Genomic DNA, 18855 nt, shown 5'->3' with positions numbered 1-18855 from the left:
AAAACATTTTTAAGTTGAAGAAGATAAATCTAACTCAATCTAATTTCAGGTTTTTAGATCTTTTTTGGGTTGATGGGTTGGTTTGTAGGTATTTCAAGGATCTCAATGAATTTTTTTTTATTATTATTGAAATGACTTAAAAATTCGGTTTGATGGTGGTTGTCTACCCTAGGCTATGCTTAAACTTAAAAAAAAAAATTAAAAAAAGTTTAAGCAAAGCCTAAACATTCAGCTTGGGCGCCTGAGCTTTTCCTTGCAATTGGCTAGTGGCATTAGGCCATAAGCTTAAGCACCTAGATTTTTTTATAGCCTTTTTTTTAACTAATATATTTTTTATCAAGTATTTTTTAAAATATATATATAGTCATGTTTCAATTAATATCCCATCTCTATTATTATTTTTTAGCATTTTTTGAATTATTTTGTGTGTATTTATTTATTTTTATAAGATTATGTTGATTCATCTATAATTTTTTTTAATCTTTTGTATAAATGAGATTTATTTTTTAATATATATATATAACCTTGCATAATATTTTTTTTTTCTCTTTTGTTTTATTTAATTAATTTAATATGTATGTTTATTTCTATTATTATTTGATTGAATAAAACAATTGATTTTAATAAACAAATTCAACAAACTCAACTAGATAAATTTTATGTTGCGATATCAAATATCTTAATCTATATTTGTCTCTTGATTTTTTTCATTTTATTTTTAATATTTTTTTTTGTTTATTTATACAAATGCTTCTAGATTTATTTAATTAGATGTGTAGTCAAGCTTTTTTATTTATATTTAAGGTTTTTATATGTAGAAAAACATGTCAGAAAAGCCTCTATATATATATATATATATATATATATATATATATTTTAATAAAATACCCGACTTACGGTGAAACATGAGTCAAATATAACTAATTTGACATAACTACTTGTTAACTTTAATGTTGAGACATGTTAAGTAGCTGATCAAACCCCTTCAACAAACTAATTTTAAATAAGGTTAAGCTCAAACTATAAACACCCATTAATTTTATATGGATTTTATGTGAAAATTAATTTGAAGATATTGGTGTTGAGAAAAAAAAAATTCAAGCGGAAATGCATAGAAATAAAAAGAAGTCGAGTTATTTTTTATAAGCTCAAGATTTTGCTCATTAGTGCTCAGATGGAGTTCATGTGTTAAGATTATATACCAATTCAAATCCTTACCTTTTCTTTTTTTCAAACATAACCCATTAGGCATAAACAAATTGAGGTCAAACTTAAAGAAACTCAACTGGTTTATGTTAATGGGATGTCTCAAGTGTATATAGCATGTTTGGAATACTATAAATTTAATTTAATTTAAAATTTTAATGAAATTTCATGTTTAAATTATTCTGAGCATAAAAATTGCATTTCAAATGGAATTTAATATTTGAAAATGCTATAAAAATAAATCAGAGATCAATCACTTTTATTTACTCATGTGAAGAGAAAAAATTAATATTAAAAGTAGTTTTTTAAAAAAACTCATTTACCCTTTTCTTTTTTTTTATCACTTTTCTCACTCTTATCAAGAATAGATATACACCACAATTAAAACATCCACTATGCCATACCAAAATACTATTATCTTCTCATTCCATTGCATGTCATATTGTTTGTGCTCAATTTTATGGCTTGAAAAAATAAGACCTTAGATAAAAGTATTTTGATTTGGTTTTTTGGGTTATTTCTAGTTATGGTGATGGAGGAGTAAAATGAAGATGATAAGGTTAACATAAAAAAAAAATGAATTGAATTTAATGATAAAATATCTTTTTCAAACATGAGAATTTAACTTATTTATCAATTGAATTCAAGTTTAACATATAATTAGAAGGAAAAAGAACTGGAAATGCTCTTGTAGAATAACATAATATACTTTTTGATAACAAATTTTATTTATTTTGTTATTTTTTATTATGCTATTTCCTTTCATTGTAGTAATTATTATAAGAGACTTTGAATGACATGGATTACAATAATGATTTACATTATTCATTATTCACTTTAACTTGTGTCATTATTTAAACACACACATAATTCATTTGTGGGATGCAATAATAATTTTTTTTTTAACATTTGTGGGATGCAATAATGATTTTTTTTTTAATTTGATCGTTTATTTTTTTCCTACTCGATTATGTCCTTTTATAGCTAAATTGATAGTTAGTTTTGTTTAATTTGCTAAGAAAGGGAAGGATTTAAAATTGGATGGCCAAGGTGAAAAAAAAAAACAAAACAAATCGATGACAATTCAAAAATTGAGGAAACAAATCTCACTTTGGTCCACATATTTTTTAAATAACAATATTTTGATCCTTCTATATTTCAAATTGTGATACAAAAACTTTATTTTTCTAATTTTTGGTCAGATAGAAAAAAAAAAGACGTATCGATTTTCTGGTTGTACATAGAGAAAGTTAATGATTGACTTGATTTCGACCATGTCAATTTTGGTGTCTAGGGGTTCCATTTGATTAACAAAGTTTAGCTTGAATGTTATTTCACCTTAAAATTACTTGAGAAGGTAGATCTAATCTCAAAAAATTTTAAGTTTCTAGTTTTTTTTTTTTATGAATAAATTTTTAGGTTGTTTGAAGGCATTTAGGGGTTTATATGAATCTTTAGGTTGTATTTTAGGTGTTTTAAGGGTGAAAAAAAAGTTGAACATGAATTTTGAGGTTGAAAAACCCCAATCATATTTTCTTGGCAACCTAAAGGTAGTTGAAAACTGGAGATACAGGTGATATGTCATTTTTATTGTTTGTGAGGAAAAGAAATTGGTTGGGCCAATGACATCATCCACCCAATCAAGCAAAAAAGAAATTAAAATGGCAAGCATGCGAGCTTTAGGCTCAGGAACAAGGCCATCAGGGCCAAACTCATGGGTTCCTTTATGAAAGGGCTTACCTTCAATTTTTTTTTTTAACTTCATTTAAATAAAACCAAAGAATATAGTTTTTTAAAAAAATCATACACCAATAACTTTTTTTAGATTATGGCGGGATATATTTTTTTTTACTCTTTTTAAAAAAAATATTGCTTTTTTTCTATGATATTATATCGGTTTCATGATCCAAATTGTAGATTTAGTGAGTTAACCCAAGTTAACTTGAATTTTTTTTTTTTTTTTTAAAAAAATGATTTCCCCCCACTTTCATACTTTTGACAATGGATTGGTTAGTAATTGCCTATGTATTTTTTTTTCCTATGGAAAATCTTATTTTCATGACCCATGTCACGATTCTTCCCTCTTTTCTTTTCTTTTTAAGTTCACTTAAGTCATTTTTCTTAAAATTTGAATTTTTTTTTTGTTTTCAATGTTTGATTGACTAAAATCGAGCTTTACAATTTGTTTTGATTTGCTTTCTATTGAGTTATCATGATCTAATGATTTTAGTTGTGAGTTGGTCTCTGTCGATCCAAAATGTCACCACATTAATTGTTTTTTTAATATGTCATTCATTATATCATAGTCTCAATATTTTATAAATATATTATTTAATATGCATGAGATTTTAGACTTCCTAGCATTTTTATATCTTTGCTGTAAAAAAAGAGAGGATTTGACGCACTGTGTTGCGTGAGTCAAATAGCTAGTAATATATAAATAATGAGATACATTAGTAAAGATTTAAGTTAAGCCTATTCTTACACCATAACTTATCAATCAGTTTTAATGACAAACCTTTGATTTCACAGGCTCGTCATGAACTATCGAATCAAGTTTTAAAACATGTTTGGAACCAAATCACAAGTTGAATTGAATTTAATTCATAAGCATATTTGAATTTTATTCATAATCTATTACAATTCTTATGTTTGGAATAAAATACTAAACTACATAATTAAATTCGATTATAATGATTGGAATACCTTTGGAAATGAATTGAATTAGCTATATTGATTATTTTTCATTTAATTTATAATTCGTATTGTTACATAAATTATTTATTTTTGCTACAAAGACTCTTATATTTATTTAAAATGACATAAAATATAGGTATTTTAAACAATATATAAATAGATTTATCTCATATTAGTTGTTTATCAAATATTTTTTTGAAAAAACTCAAAACATTATTAGCTCTAATAATTCAAAAGATATCACTATACAAAATAAGTTTTTGACAATTACATAAAATTATTTCTAGCTTTTATGCTTAACTTAAACTCATCAATAATATATTACTAACCCATCTTTTTTCACTAACCATTCAAAACATGGTTCTTCTGGTTAACCAAAAAATATTCTAATAAGATTAAGATGATCTACAAGTCATTTGTTGTACACTCTAACTATGTGAATGCTTAAACTATTAGAATGAAATCATACAATTTTTTTTGTTATCATGATAAGGTGATAACCATGACATAAACTATAAATCCTTATCCATGAGTTTTTTAAATTGAATATCCTTATTATGGATTCAAATATCCAAATTGATGATGAAGGAATTAAAGGATAAATTTGAAATGAAAATATAGTTGAGTTTTTTTTGTTAAAGGCTTATATAGTTAAGTTAGGCTTGGTTTGGAAATTTTTGGATTTATTCCTTTTTGGTTTAGGGGTTTTTTTTTTTTTTTAAAATAAAACATAGGGGAGCTTTTTACAATTTGGTCTAATAAACCCATCTTATAAAATCTTAGACATGGACCCATATATTTGCTACAATATCCCATTATATGAAAGAAAGTGTTAGGAAAGACTATCATGTTCCAGGGGAAAAAAAAGGGAAAGATATTATAAAAGGTTTTGTAAAAAATAGGGTTTGTGATAAGAGTATTTTTGGAATAATATTTTAATGTCAATTCCAAAGATTACTATAGCAAATCAGAGGGTTTTCCTTCTATTTTGTTTTTGGTCATTTTTTATCAATTAAATTTCACTGGGAATTTAATTCAATGCCCTTAAAAATGTTCTAAACTAAATAATTGATTTAACCCTTGGAATTGAATTCAATTCTAAGAGTTCTAAACAACCTGTTAAATAATAAAAAATATATGTCACCGAATCATGTGCCAAAAATCCAGACATTCCTAGTTTTGACTTGGTTGAAATCTCAACATCCCTATCTTTTTGTGCCATGTCATCATCTTGTGTATCGTAAACCACACTCCTCTGAATTCTCTACTGGAAGGTCAATAACCTCCTCTATGAACTCGTTTGGTTTTATGGTTGCATCCATGTTTTGGTTGAACCATAGTGTGTGAGTGTTTGGTTACAACTAGGATTTGTTTTTTTATTGGTGGGACTTATCACTTTCTGAGGTTAAACCTCAATCATAAAAAAGTAAGTTAAACCTTCTTTTTACACGAGTATGCAATGATAGATTCATTTGTCACCGTTGAAGCATTGAGAATGACCATTATAGCCTTTTATTTTTCTTCATTCTCTTTAACTCCAACAATAGAAAAAATAATTACATAGAATAAAAGTCTCCATTACTACAACCAACAATCCCAAAACATAAATCAAAATCTATTAGGTTAGTGGGCAATAATCGTGCTTCAATTTAACACCAAGCTTATAATTTCTATCTAATTAGTTTGATTAATAGACCAATCCACAAGAATGCTTTCTCATTTTCATTTTCATTTGTTTAATTAGTTTTATAAATTAGTGGGTTTTCCCCTGTTTGAGATTATTGCTTTTTGATTTCGAATATTTGTCTTATGCCTACATGTAACTTAATTTATTGATGTTTAGATTAATACGATGTTTAAACTAATCAAGGTTAAAGAAATACTAGTCGTTGCAGTCTTAATGAAATGACTTTCCATTTGTTAATGTCTTGACGGAGATGCTTGTATAAATTGACATCTGAATCTACTTTAACACTGATTAATTTGTTTTGTGCAATGATAATTTAGAAATGCAGTGCCTGCTATTTATTTGCATTTAACATTTCACCTTTATATAGATTAACCACCTTGAAAACAATTGAAGACATTTTAGGTTGGCAGATAGATTTGTGGAATATTTAGGTTGTTTTACAGTAGCATGTTGTATAAAAATTTTGTGTTATGTCATGAATATCTTATCTTGACTTCTATTAACAAGTTACCAGTCCATTTAGTTCTTCTTTATAAAAGATATATAGTTCTACAAGTAAAGTCATATTGCTTAAACATGTAGTTATATTAAACATGTGAAATTAGCAAAACTTTGGTCCAATCAGATCTCCTACAATCCATAGTCAGTAGGTATCAGATGTAGTTAGGTATTGTAGTGCAACATATCTAGAACATGTTTTTGTCTTTAGTACTGAACTTTGATACTACAAGAAGTAAATATAAGCTTCTACCATGCATTTTATTTTCAGGTAATTTAGCTTGCTTTTATACATGCACCCCATTAATGAATCTATTTTTTTTATTGTAAAAAAGGAAAGGAATAACTAGTCCTCACATATGTTTTGTCCTTATCCATATATTCTTTACTGTTTAATATTTTTTATGAAGAAAATGAATTACACATTATCATATCTCATTGGTTTTCAAATGATCAATAAATGTTGTGGAGGTTGTAGGTTTTTTTACTTTTATTTTCATATCCCATCTCTTTTAGACATTAAAGTGTTTTCATTATAGGTAATTATTTCTTTTCTTTCATTACCTTATCAAACATAGCAAAGGATGAGTCTGACACACATGATAAAACTTATTGAACCAAAGTAATGTTACACATGTTTTGTGATATTTGTATTAAAGCTGCTGAGAGATGCATGAGACCAAACACCTATTTCAATAAAATTGTCTGGAAATTTATCATACATGCATTAAAAAAACAAACAAGTCTTCCTTTAACAAAAGCATAACTTAAAAACAAATGGAATGGGATTAAAAAGGATTAAAGAGTATGTAAAAAGTTAATATTTGAAACTAGAGTTGGTTGGAGTAGAGAACTTGAGACTATTTATGCAACTAATGAATGGTGGAAAGCAAAAATCCCGGGTCACTTATATTTGTTGTTATCTTCATAATTTCATTTGTATTGTTGCATTATTTAATTAATCTTCTAGTATTGTTAACCATATTCAACTTTTATTATGTAGGAAATGAGAGGAGAAAATTTTTTAGTCATTTCAGGATTGAGCCCTCGTTGTGTGCCAAACATGACATCATATTTGGTAATATAGTGGTCGTGAGACAATATATTTGGACTCCCTTGCAAAGAGTGTTACCTAATGAAGATAATAGGGGTGCTGGATTAATAAATATGAATAATTATGAAGTTAATCTGAAGGAAGTGGTGATTTTAAAGAGGATGCAATTCTTGATTTTGTACATGATGTTTGTAATATGATTGGTGGATGCAATGCCACAAGTAGGGGTGATCATTTTCAGTTCGGTTTATTTTTTATAAAAAAAAGTAACCAAACCATTTTAAAAAAAAATCGAAACCGAACTGGAACTAGTTCAAATCAATTGGTTTCGATTCGGTTATTTTAGAACAAAAACTTGTTCAAATCAATTTGGCTTGGTTTTTCAGTTTGATTTGGTTTTTTCTGGTTTGACTCGATTTTTCTGATTTGGCTTGGTTTGTTTCTGGTTTGGCTCTGTTTTTTAGTTTAACTTGATTTTTTTTTGGTTTAGTTTTTTCAGTTTCAGGCTTATAAAACTAAAACCAAACTAATTGTTTTTTTTTTTATTATTATTCTAATCGGTTTAATCGGGTTTTTTTTCACGGTTTGGTTTTTTTTGTTATTTTTTTTGTTTTCTCAGTTTAATTGGTTTTTCAGTTTTTTTGCTCACCTCTAGTTACAAGCAATAGTAGCAACCATGGTAATGTTAAGAGAAATGGTGCATAACATATTACACCTCAATATTGTGAAATGAAAAGAGAATCTATAATGAAAGCACAATTATTCGCACTCCTAGATCGACTTATTGAGAGTGTTTTGATGGCTAGCAATTGCACATCAACTTCTAGAGATAAGAAATGATGTAGTATTAAGAAGATTATGGAAGAACTATATTTTATAAATATAGTTAACTTTGGCCGTGAATTGCATGCCTTTACCACTGAATTGTTTTGTGCGAGAAGCAAGAAAAGATGTTGGTTGCAATGGATTTATTGATAGGAAATTCTCATAGCTGAAAATAATGTTCGATCGACAAAGAAATCCATAAATGAAAAATGCCAGGTGTTAACTTGTTATCCTATTTATATCATTTAAGTTATGTTAAATATTAGTAAAACTGATTTTTTATGCATAATATTAGTTCTTAATGTTCTTATATCATCATAACTTAGTTGTCTAATTGTTTGCCATTAGTATGAAGTATAAGGATTATCTTTATATAATAGGTGATTGCAATATGTTTTTGTTGAATTCTTTCTTTCAACATAAGGTTTTTAATTTCTTAAATAGGTTATATTAAAGACTTGTTGATGTCTTTTTTATTTGTTAAAAGTAGTATGTTTGACCCAACAATCCAAGCTTTTGGTTGCTACAGTTGGGGAAAACAAACATGGCCTGAGAAAGTAACATTGAATTCATTGCAACCTTTAATGTCTTGTTTGTGTTATTTGTTGTTGGCAATACAATAATTTAGAAAATTTTCACTTGTCTTTATTGTTATTTCATTGTCAAATTTCTCATACTTTTTATGTTATAGTTGTTATTGGAATTATGTCATGTTGTCTATGTATTTCTGCTACTAAGTATTTGAATTGTAGAACTTTGTAGTTTTTCAACTTATTAACATTAAATATTGTTAGGTTGAAAGTTCAGTTGGTAATGGACTTTGAATGTTTAGTTCCTTGATTTTGAATTTTAGCTTTTATATATTGAAACTGAAAGCTCAGCTTACATGTACACATCTAGTAATTATTATATAAATAACAAAATTGTGAAGAACAATGTTCTTTAGAAGTTAGTAAGAAACTTGTTGTCATTTTCTCATTACTTTTATTTTGAACAAGTTTCCTTTTATTTTCTAAAATTACATAACCTGATTTCGAACAATATGTAAAAGTTATAGTGTTGTTGCATTAGTTATTTATGAAGAAAAAAAATGTAATGTTGCAACAAACCACTTATTTACTTCTATAATCAGGTATTATTTGAATGTGATGGAAAATGTTAAGTCTTGTTTACAGTTTTGGTCAATTACACCACCCGATACACGATACATAATACACATATTTTTCTTACGGCAATTGACAATCAAAATATAAAATTTTCTAAGCCACCAAAAGGTATTAACATACTAAAATATGTTATTTGATCTTATTTCTGATAAGTTAATGTTATTTTAGTTATTGTAAAATACATTAGAAAGTTAGTTTATGTTTTTGTAGGGAAATACTACTTGGTTGATTTAAGATATCCTAATGAATATGGATTTTTAGGTTCATATAGAGCCTAGAGATATCATCATTTGCAAGAATTTTACAAGTGAGAACAATCATAAACTCGGGAAGAAATCGTTATTCATGTCCATTATTCAATACATTGTGTGATAGTACGTGTATTTAAAGTTTGAAAAAAAAGATGGAGAATTTTGTAGAATATATCTTCATTTCTTTACAAAGAACAAGTTTAGATTGTTATTGCATCCATGACAATACATAACTACATTAGAAGAATGTCACTACAAGAACTTGATTGACATCTCGATTTTGTTCCTAAGGATTTTTTAACTAATATGACTCCATATTCACAGACCTATAGAAACCATAAGCCTTCCCATATGGATTATGTACGTGATGTGATTACAATAAGTTTAACTAGACAATAAAATTGTTGTTGTAATTTGTTTGGATCTTTTTTACAATGTATTGGTAGTGAAATTAAACTTTAGATAATCTGAAATTAAGAATATGATCCATGTACTTTTAGGCAAATTATATTCCATTAATTTCAATAACAGTTTTTAACTAAATGCCTTGAACATGCTTTTTGATGAACATAAAATTCATCCATAATTTTAACAAAACATATATTTCAACCTCACCAATCACAAGAAAAAAAAGATTTTTCAAAAACTTGTTTTCTTCACACTACAACCACAAAAGTTATTATAATACCAAATACACTACATATTTTTAAATTTTAATTGTTTAGTGCTTTCCACAAGGACATTAAATGTAAACAAAAAAGTCTGCAAAAAAACCAGACCTTATAGTATGATATCCAAACAAAACACTCATAGATTAAAAAGAAAAACAAAAAGCCTTAGAAACCCTTAAACACTTGTTTATTTTTGTGCTTTTAAAAATATTATTGAAAAAACTTGAAATTTTTTATTTTTTTACTTCAAATTAATTTTTTTATATGTTTTCAAATTATTTTAATGGATTAATATAAAAAATTAATTTTTTTTAAAAAAAACATAAATAATATATTTTAAGAAAACCACCCTAAATTTATCATGCTTTAGCAAGGCAAGAGAGGTAAGAGACCAAATAATATTAAGTCGATGTCACATAAAGAACACTTAAATATTTAGATTTTTTTTACTAATAAGAATGGACAGTTAAGACTAAAAACCAAGCCAATTCCATTAATGCCCTGTTTTTTTTGCATTTTAAAAATATTTTAAAAAAATTAATTTTTTTTTTTTTTATTTTTTCAAATTATTTTAATATGCTAATATCAAAAATAATTTTTAAAAAAATAAAAAAATATTATTTTAATATATTTTTAAATAAAAAACATTTTAAAAAACAATCAAAACCATACTCTAAATAGAACTTTCTTAAAACATTTTGTGCTAAAATATATCAAAATAAATTTTTTTTTATTTTTTAAAAAATCATTTTAAATATTAGCATATTAAAATAATTTAAAAACACTTATTTTTTAAAATAAATTAAAAAATATTAAAAAATTTAAATTTTTTTAAAAACACTTTTAAAAAAAAATTTTTAAAAACACATTTGCAGGTTTTGAATCGTGGACCGCGGGGTTCATGAATGGAATCAACATGATCGTTTCCATGGACTTCGGGAGGTTCAGATATTCGGACTTGAGATGTCTCTGTAGATGTATTACAAGTTTTCTCACACACAGTATGCTAGTGATTTGATCAAATTTTCAATTATACCGAGAAAAATCACCAAGAACCTCAACAGTGCAACTAGAACTTTATCCATGCTTGGCCTACTTTTGAAAACAAATTCCATAAACAATGTGTGACTATATAACCTCGACTAATTCATTCATCTGCGTGAAACAAGGTCTTCAATATCAGTTACACCCAAATTTGCAGGCTTCTTCTCATCAGGCAAGTTGACCACCAGCTGACCACAAGCACCACTTATATCCTGACCCATTTGCTTACGAACAGTTGTCCGAATGTTATTTACACCTCTAAGAATTTTCTGGAATCTCAACACTTTCTCTTCGCTACTGGTTCTGAATTGACTCAGGCTACCAATTGGATTGAAAGGTATCAAATTCACGACCTGCTTGGAAAATAAAAGAGTTGAGTGGGAATGGAATTGTATATTCAAGTAGCCTGTAGCTACTGATAGATATGAACTCACAACTGAAAACATGAGCAAAGATATGTGAAAGTGACAACAATAATGCAAATGGAAAACTCATAAAAGACAATGGGCCAAAGAGCATTCAAAGTGTAAAGCTGGATGAAAATTATGAAATAAGTGTAATTAAATTCCTTCAGAAGAGTTCAGCCTACCAAATCTTTCATTGTCATTCATCATACCTTAAAATCATTAAGGTATGTCCACAGTTAGGAATTTAGGTTCATAAACATCATAATGAAGCTCATCCACTAACCCTGCCAGTCATTATCACCAGAGCAAAATTAGAAAGTTAAAACAAATTTTTTGGTGTGTTCCATCCTGTGAGAGTTTCTTTTCTTCAAGAGAGAAATTCAAATACTATGATTTGATTAACAATTATAAACTGGGGCTTTGCTTAAATTCCTCAATCTAGTGATCTAGAAAGTACTTGTGATTCTGACTGGTTCCAGGTGTTTTGGTTCTCCATCATCAAAATATGTTTTTCTAACTCATAGTAAACTCCCAGTCAATGAATAAAAAACCGGGATGTGAATCTGTAACCAATAGAAAAGTAGGTTCTGTGAAGTGACATCGAAACTATCACAATTCATGAATGAAAAAAAAAGATGAGTAGTTATGAGCAAATAGAAGAATACGCAGATGCTCATTGGGTGTAAGTCAGTAGAAATTTCTTTAAAAATAATACTAAAAATTAAATTGGTTTGCAAGATGAAAAGCTGTTCTTCGATAATTAAGACTCGCTACTTATCTGCAAGTACAGTTTTTCAATGCCTTCCAGATTTTGACACTCAGCAAGCAACAAAACCAGATCTCAAGCCTTGTTATAGAGTTCCACACATAGCACCATCACATATAAAAATTTTGTGCTTAAACTCAAATTTAAGAGCTCACCACATCAAATGTCTCAAGCAATTTGCCTAGCTGGTGGGCATGCTGCTCTTCATCATTCACCCCATCAAGCATTATGTACTCAATAAAAATCTTCTGCTTACTGAAAATTAAAATACCAGCTGTGAGATAAACAAGTTGCAAAGACATGTAATTTAGAAATGAATTGCAGAAACATAAGACTAGCAAAGTTTTACCTGTTCTTTTGATATACTTGCAGAGCATCCATGAGTTTTTCCAAAGGGAAAGCCCGAGCTGCAGGCATTATCTGACAGCGAACATCTTGAACTGGTGCATGTAGGGACACTGCCAGGTTCAATCCAGGTAGATCTTTATGAAGCTTGTTGATAGCATGAATTATTCCAACCTACAGAAGATTAGATTGAACCGGTATGCTTGTAAGTCAAGTTTTCCTGCATTCAATAAACCAGTTTAAAAATTTCAACCTACCTACATACTTCTCCTTAGGAACAGTTCAGGTTTAATAGATTATGAAATCCATGTCAAATATATCAAATAAAAGTAGAAGAGATAAAAACAGACAATAAAAACTGACAGTAAAAGGAATCTTGTCTCGACTACTACATATGATGTCCTCAACATTCCATTTCCAAAATTACAAATTGTGTGCTTAACGGGACCATTAAAAGATCCCATTTACTAAATTAAAAATCAACTCATATGCACAAAATTGCATTTTCATATATTTATATGTTAAGTAAGGTAAATCACAAAGATTAACCACCCAAGATTCTTCAATTGCAAGTTATGAGCAGGCCAAGAGAAGGAAACAACAAAGATGAAGATGACAAAACAACATTGATGAGGTAAAAGAAAAAATTGTTGTAGATTTATTCAAGAAATTATGGATTTCATCAAATCTCAAAACCTAGAACATTGTAAATGTTACAGGCTTGATGATATGTGATAATTGAGGATGATATCCAGGAAAGTGTGGGCAACAAGGGCCCAATCTTTCAAATTCTACTGGAAGTAGATGTGACAAGAGATTCATCTAGGAGAGAGCAGGGCAATGATTTAGTAAAGTCAACAGCTATGGAGAGAGGAGCTCTGGAATAAAATAGACAAGGTGATAGTAGACAAGTGAAAACAATGTCAGTGCACTTACTGTTGACACAGTTATTCTCTTTGGAGATAGCTGAAACGGGCCTGACATAACACGTACTGCTTCCACCAAGGCAGAGTAGTTATTCAGTGGTTCCCCCATGCCCTAGTCACATAACAGAAAATTAAGAATTTAGACTCATTTTCAAACCTCATTTTGGACCAATATAAAGGCTTGGAAATTGCAATTTGGTTGGGGGGGGGGGGGAGCAGGGGGGCTGACCATAAAAACAACATTCCGTATTTGTGATAAACGAGAGGCATGAACTAATTGCTCAACAATTTCTCCTGACGACAGATTGTTTTTGAATCCCATACTTCCAGTAGCACAAAATTTGCAACCCATCTTACATCCAACCTACAATAGAAAGAGAAGAGGTTAAAACAAACATTGTGCATGGGCAGCACCTAAATGCATAAACCAACAACAGCAAGGAGACACAAGAAATCAAAGGTGAAGGAAAACTTCCTACAGATTAAAATTAGGGACAAGAGATGGCCCAAAATATCATTTTTCAAACACGAGCCAAGCTTCATCTTAAGTTGAAATCAATGCACTGAATTAAAAATGAAAAATGACTCAAATTTTCTGCTTTCCCGTAAAAAAAGAAAGCAATGTTGTTGTGCAAGGCTATATAAAACTTGTCTGGTCAATAAAGTTTTGAATCGGCTCAAGTCACACCTATACATGCAAAAAATGCTACAGCATTGCAAGGCTACATTTCTATATATATATATATATAAAAAAAAAACACAGGATACAACATTCATACCTGAGATGATATGCACAAAGTCGATCTTGGACCACCAGGACGGGGTTTCCCACAATATTTCCCCAACCGGGTGTCATACCTCATAATCACCGCCTCCACAAATGCTCCATTCTAATGATTAATCATCATAATGTAAACCCAGATCAAGAAAGAACAATAAAAGCGCCAATAAAAACACACACAAGCACAATTTCAACCCTAAAACTCATCTTAATTTATATTTTCAGTAAAACAAAATATCATCAGAGTTACAATGAAACTAAAGAAGTCAGTAGAGCAGTACCTGAAGCTTAACGAGAAGTTTGGTGGTGACCCCATCATTGGAGTTAATAACAGAGTCGACACTTGAAGTAGAAGTTTTGAACTTGGAACGCAAAAGTGAGTATGCAGCTGAGGGTAAATCGGGTATTTCATCCCATTCACAATTAGGGTTCTTAATCACATACCTTAAACAATAATAAAAAAAAAAACATCAAGGGAAATTAATTTCAAAATAAGAAGAAAAGGACAATGTTCTTGTAATTACTTACTTCCAAATAAAGGGAATGAAGTGAGTGTTGATGCCTGCTTTCTCAAACTCTGCCCGTACATCAGCACCGTCGAAAATCGATCCAACGCCCATATTAGTAACAGTTTAGCCCTTCGATTTTCTCTGTTGTTTGTTGGGGGTTTCTTTCTTTCTTTCTTCTCTATCTGTCAGCTCTGTCTCGCATCCTGGTTCTGGTGATGTCTTCAACACAAAACATGCTTCCAGCTTCAACACGATGTCGTTTCTATCTGGTGGTTAATTGATATTAATCATATTCCCTTCTTTAAACGACGTGTATTGTGAACCGTGATGCACTTTGGGTAATGGACGCATGGGCCAACCATCGTAGCCCACCTCCGAAGCAACCATATGCTTCAAAAAATCAAAATTGTAATTCTTTCGCACTGTTATTAAACATGGCTCCATATATGTATCAGCCCAGTCGTTTATTCATCCAGAACTTAATTGGATTAGATTTAAATTAAATTAGATCGTAAATAATTTATTTAAATAGATTAAAAAATCTGGTTTGACCTATTTGGTTTAATTTATCTAATTCATAATGTAAACTTTGGAGCATATGATGTTTAATAGTTTTGATATCATGTACATGATTAAAAAAAGAAGAAGAAAAATTAGATATTGCTCAAACATATATAAAAATAATAAAGAATGAAATAGTGGATATTTTAAAAATATTTTTGATGATACAAGTTTAATAGAAAAAAAAAAGTGTCGGACGAGTTTGAGTCAAGCTCGTGAGCTAAATTTAAACATTTTAGTTTCAATTTGATTCCTCCAAACTTGGTCTAATCATGGTCAAATCAAGCTCAACCAAGTTTATTTTGGGCTCGATTTCTACCATTTCAAGCTCGATTTGACTCTAGTCATATAAAGCCTAACCAAGCCCATCTTGTTGCTCGAGTTATCATCTTCGGGCTTAGTTTGACTATAGTTAAATTGAGCTTCACCAAGTCTAAGGTTTTGTTTGATTTGGTCAAGCCTAACCCAATTAAGTCAATTAATGGTTTGCTGTACTTGGGGTGTATTTAGAAATGTGGTGTAAATCGCATTCCTTAAATTTTAAATTTTTTTTTGTTAATTTTTTATATATGTTTTTAGATTGTTTTGATGTATCGATGTCAAAAACAAATTAAATAAAACTTTTTTTATTTTGATACATTTTTAAACGAAAAATATTTTAAACTGCCACTGTTACTACAATCTCAAACACCCCTCTTGTATAAATGCACTTTTCAGTCCCCTTTCTTCTCTTTTCTTCCCTTCTTTTCTCTCTCTTTTATAATTATTAATGTCGACAACGCTTAAGGTGTGTTTGAGATTATGATAGTGTTTGAGATTATGATAGTAATGATGGTTCAAAGTGCTTTTTGCTTAGAAATATATCAAAATAAATTTTTTTATTTTAAAAAAATTATTTTTAACATTAACATATTAAAATGATCTGAAAAATATATATAAAAAATTATTTTAAACAAATTTTGTTTTTAAAAATTTAAGAAAATATAGTTTACACTGCTAAGAGATGTCTTAACCTACGCCATGCTGCTGTGATGGCTTGATGCATACGTCACATCTTGATATTTTCTCTCATGTACGAAGAAGAGATGAGGTTTTTCGTTCACAATTACACATTTTTGCAATTACTTTTTTTTATATTTTATGATAAAAAAAAATTCCTTAAACATTATACTCACTTAGCGATTAAAGTATTGATTTACAAGAAGTACCAATGTCTATAGCTCAGAATTATTCACGAAGAAAACCAAGGTCCTGAAAAGTTCTTTGTAGCTATATTTGGATTACAATGGTTACAATAATTTAAAGTATTTTTTTAAAAAAAATATATTAAAATAAATTATTTTATTTTTTAAAAATTATTTTTAACATTAACACATTAAAATAATCTAAATACATAAAAAAATTATTTTAAACAAAAAACATTTAAAAAATTTAAAATACGGTTTACATTACATTTCTAAACATATTTTTAGAATCATATCCGACATTCAAATATATTTTATAGTATGATTTTGACTATTTCTATTGTATAGAATCGTTATGTTCTTACAATAGTTTTTGCATATTTTAACATGTGATATAGAATTAATTAATGTCATATGAAATAGATGGTAATAATCAATTAACATCCTTAAAGGAAATGAAAAGTGATTTAACGCTCTTATTAAGGATCTCAATTAAAAAAACTAATCTGTAGTTTTCCTGTAGGTAACATTTTGTTTATTTGTTTTAATACGTATAATTTACATATTTAAAGAACAAAAAAATAGATATATTAATTAATGAAGTACATATGTTGACATGTTCTCAAAAAAGTAACCATGTCGCACCACATATTATAGAGGATATTTAAAAAAGTGATAACAATTATTTTTTAATAATAACATATTAAAATAATTCAAAAATATATAAAAAAATTAAACTTAAATAAAAAATTTTAAATTTTACTCAATCCCAGTTTATAACGCAATTCCAAACAATAAAGTATCTGTGTGTATCTTTCCTAATAAACACCTAGCTAACTGGTTTTGGAATCAAAGTATATTATTATTAAGAAAATAATTTACAATTTCCTTTTTTTTCCCCTTTCGGATACACAATTATCTTGCAATAAATTAAGTACAGAAGAACATGATATAAAGTAAAAATACAAAAGAATCAAGAACAATACTGTCGAGTCATCTTCAACACTTCGAATCTCTTATTGTCGAATATTAGCTTTGTTGTTCACTTGCTTGCCCATTTGATGAGGATACGCATCAAACTTTGAGCCGCCAGTCATCGAGGGAGAGTTCAAAGAACGTTTCCTCAAGCTCCCAGATCGGAGAAAATCTAAATTGGCCCGCAGCTCCAAAGACTCCATGGGTGGTGGCTGGTAGTCTGACCTGGTTCGCCGATGAGACGAACCATTAACCGACTCCCCTTCACCTCCCATCAACAAACGGTAGCCACGGCTCGACCCCATGGAGAGAGACCTGTAGCTGTTATGAGGCTTCTGTTTCTTGATTGAATGGAGAAGAAATGGAATCAAACCTTCCATCACTTTTTTCTTCTTTCCTTGCAGTGCTCTACTCAACTATCTCGGATAAAACGTCGTAGATATGAAAGTGCGATTTGATGATGCTTGAAATGTCACGGAACAACCTATATTTATAGCGACCATATAATTGGCACTAGTGGATAACGGTAGGAGGAAAAATGTTCTGGTCAATGAAGTTTTGTTAGATAAACGTCGGGCCTTTGAAAATTCTTCGTTGAAATGCTGACAGCTAGCTAGCAGATGATATGTTATACAGCAAACAACTCTGTGCTAAAGGGAAATCGACCGAACTGGAGCTCATCTGTCATTAGTGCTAGAAAAGTTTACCATTTTTGATTTGAGAATCGTAAGGTCAAAAGTGAAGAAGTCTATGAAACAAAAACACGGTGTCAACAAATTAAACATTAAAAAATAGACTCGGTTCATTAATCGAGGATGAATTAGCCGACCCTAATCGTGAAAGGTAGGCAAATCACAACTTGGAAAGATTGAACTGAGGAAGTTTTGATTTTGGTTTGGTGGCTTGCCAATTGAGAAGTCAAAATTAATAGCGTGTCCGTGTCTTATTCAATGCGTGCGGCTCTTTCGAGCATGCGATCATCATCCTGAGCAAATGGGAGTAGCAGGTGTGACGTTTCTCCCCCGATCACCTTGCCAACGGTTTAGGTGTAAAACAAGATTCTACAGAGACTCAAGAAAATCTAAATAAAAAGATTGAATCCCGGCATGCATTCAATCGAGATGTAATTCCTCCTCCTCCTCCTCCTCCTTTTTGGCTAATGCAATCATTTTGTAAGTGGACCGAGGTATACGTTGTAAGTTCTGATACATTGACACCATTTACGAATCAAAAAATATTTAGAAAGCAATCCTTTTATCCAAAAATCGTATACAGATCCACCACGTATATTTATATATG

The 18855-nt window shown here is 29.3% G+C and overlaps 2 protein-coding genes across 2 annotated transcripts; both read right to left on the bottom strand.

Annotated features, from left to right (window-relative positions):
* Positions 1 to 11062: 11062 nt before the first annotated feature.
* LOC118055490 (uncharacterized) lies at positions 11063 to 15113 on the bottom strand. Its single transcript, XM_035067411.2, has 8 exons — positions 14856 to 15113; positions 14609 to 14771; positions 14326 to 14436; positions 13776 to 13910; positions 13557 to 13658; positions 12625 to 12794; positions 12431 to 12530; positions 11063 to 11455 (listed from the first exon to the last, which is right to left on the bottom strand). Exons 1-8 carry the CDS (start codon positions 14945 to 14947, stop codon positions 11210 to 11212), a joined length of 1119 nt encoding a protein of 372 aa, XP_034923302.1. The 5' UTR covers positions 14948 to 15113; the 3' UTR covers positions 11063 to 11209.
* A 2309-nt stretch (positions 15114 to 17422) lies between these two features.
* LOC118055492 (uncharacterized) lies at positions 17423 to 18126 on the bottom strand. Its single transcript, XM_035067413.2, has one exon. It carries the CDS (start codon positions 17934 to 17936, stop codon positions 17598 to 17600), a length of 339 nt encoding a protein of 112 aa, XP_034923304.1. The 5' UTR covers positions 17937 to 18126; the 3' UTR covers positions 17423 to 17597.
* Positions 18127 to 18855: the final 729 nt, after the last annotated feature.

The sequence above is a fragment of the Populus alba genome, chromosome 1, assembly GCF_005239225.2.
Source record: "Populus alba chromosome 1, ASM523922v2, whole genome shotgun sequence".
Classification (NCBI taxonomy): Eukaryota; Viridiplantae; Streptophyta; class Magnoliopsida; order Malpighiales; family Salicaceae; genus Populus; species Populus alba.
The sequence above is the reverse complement of the archived record's forward strand: the minus strand, read 5'-3'. Positions and strand labels throughout refer to the sequence as shown.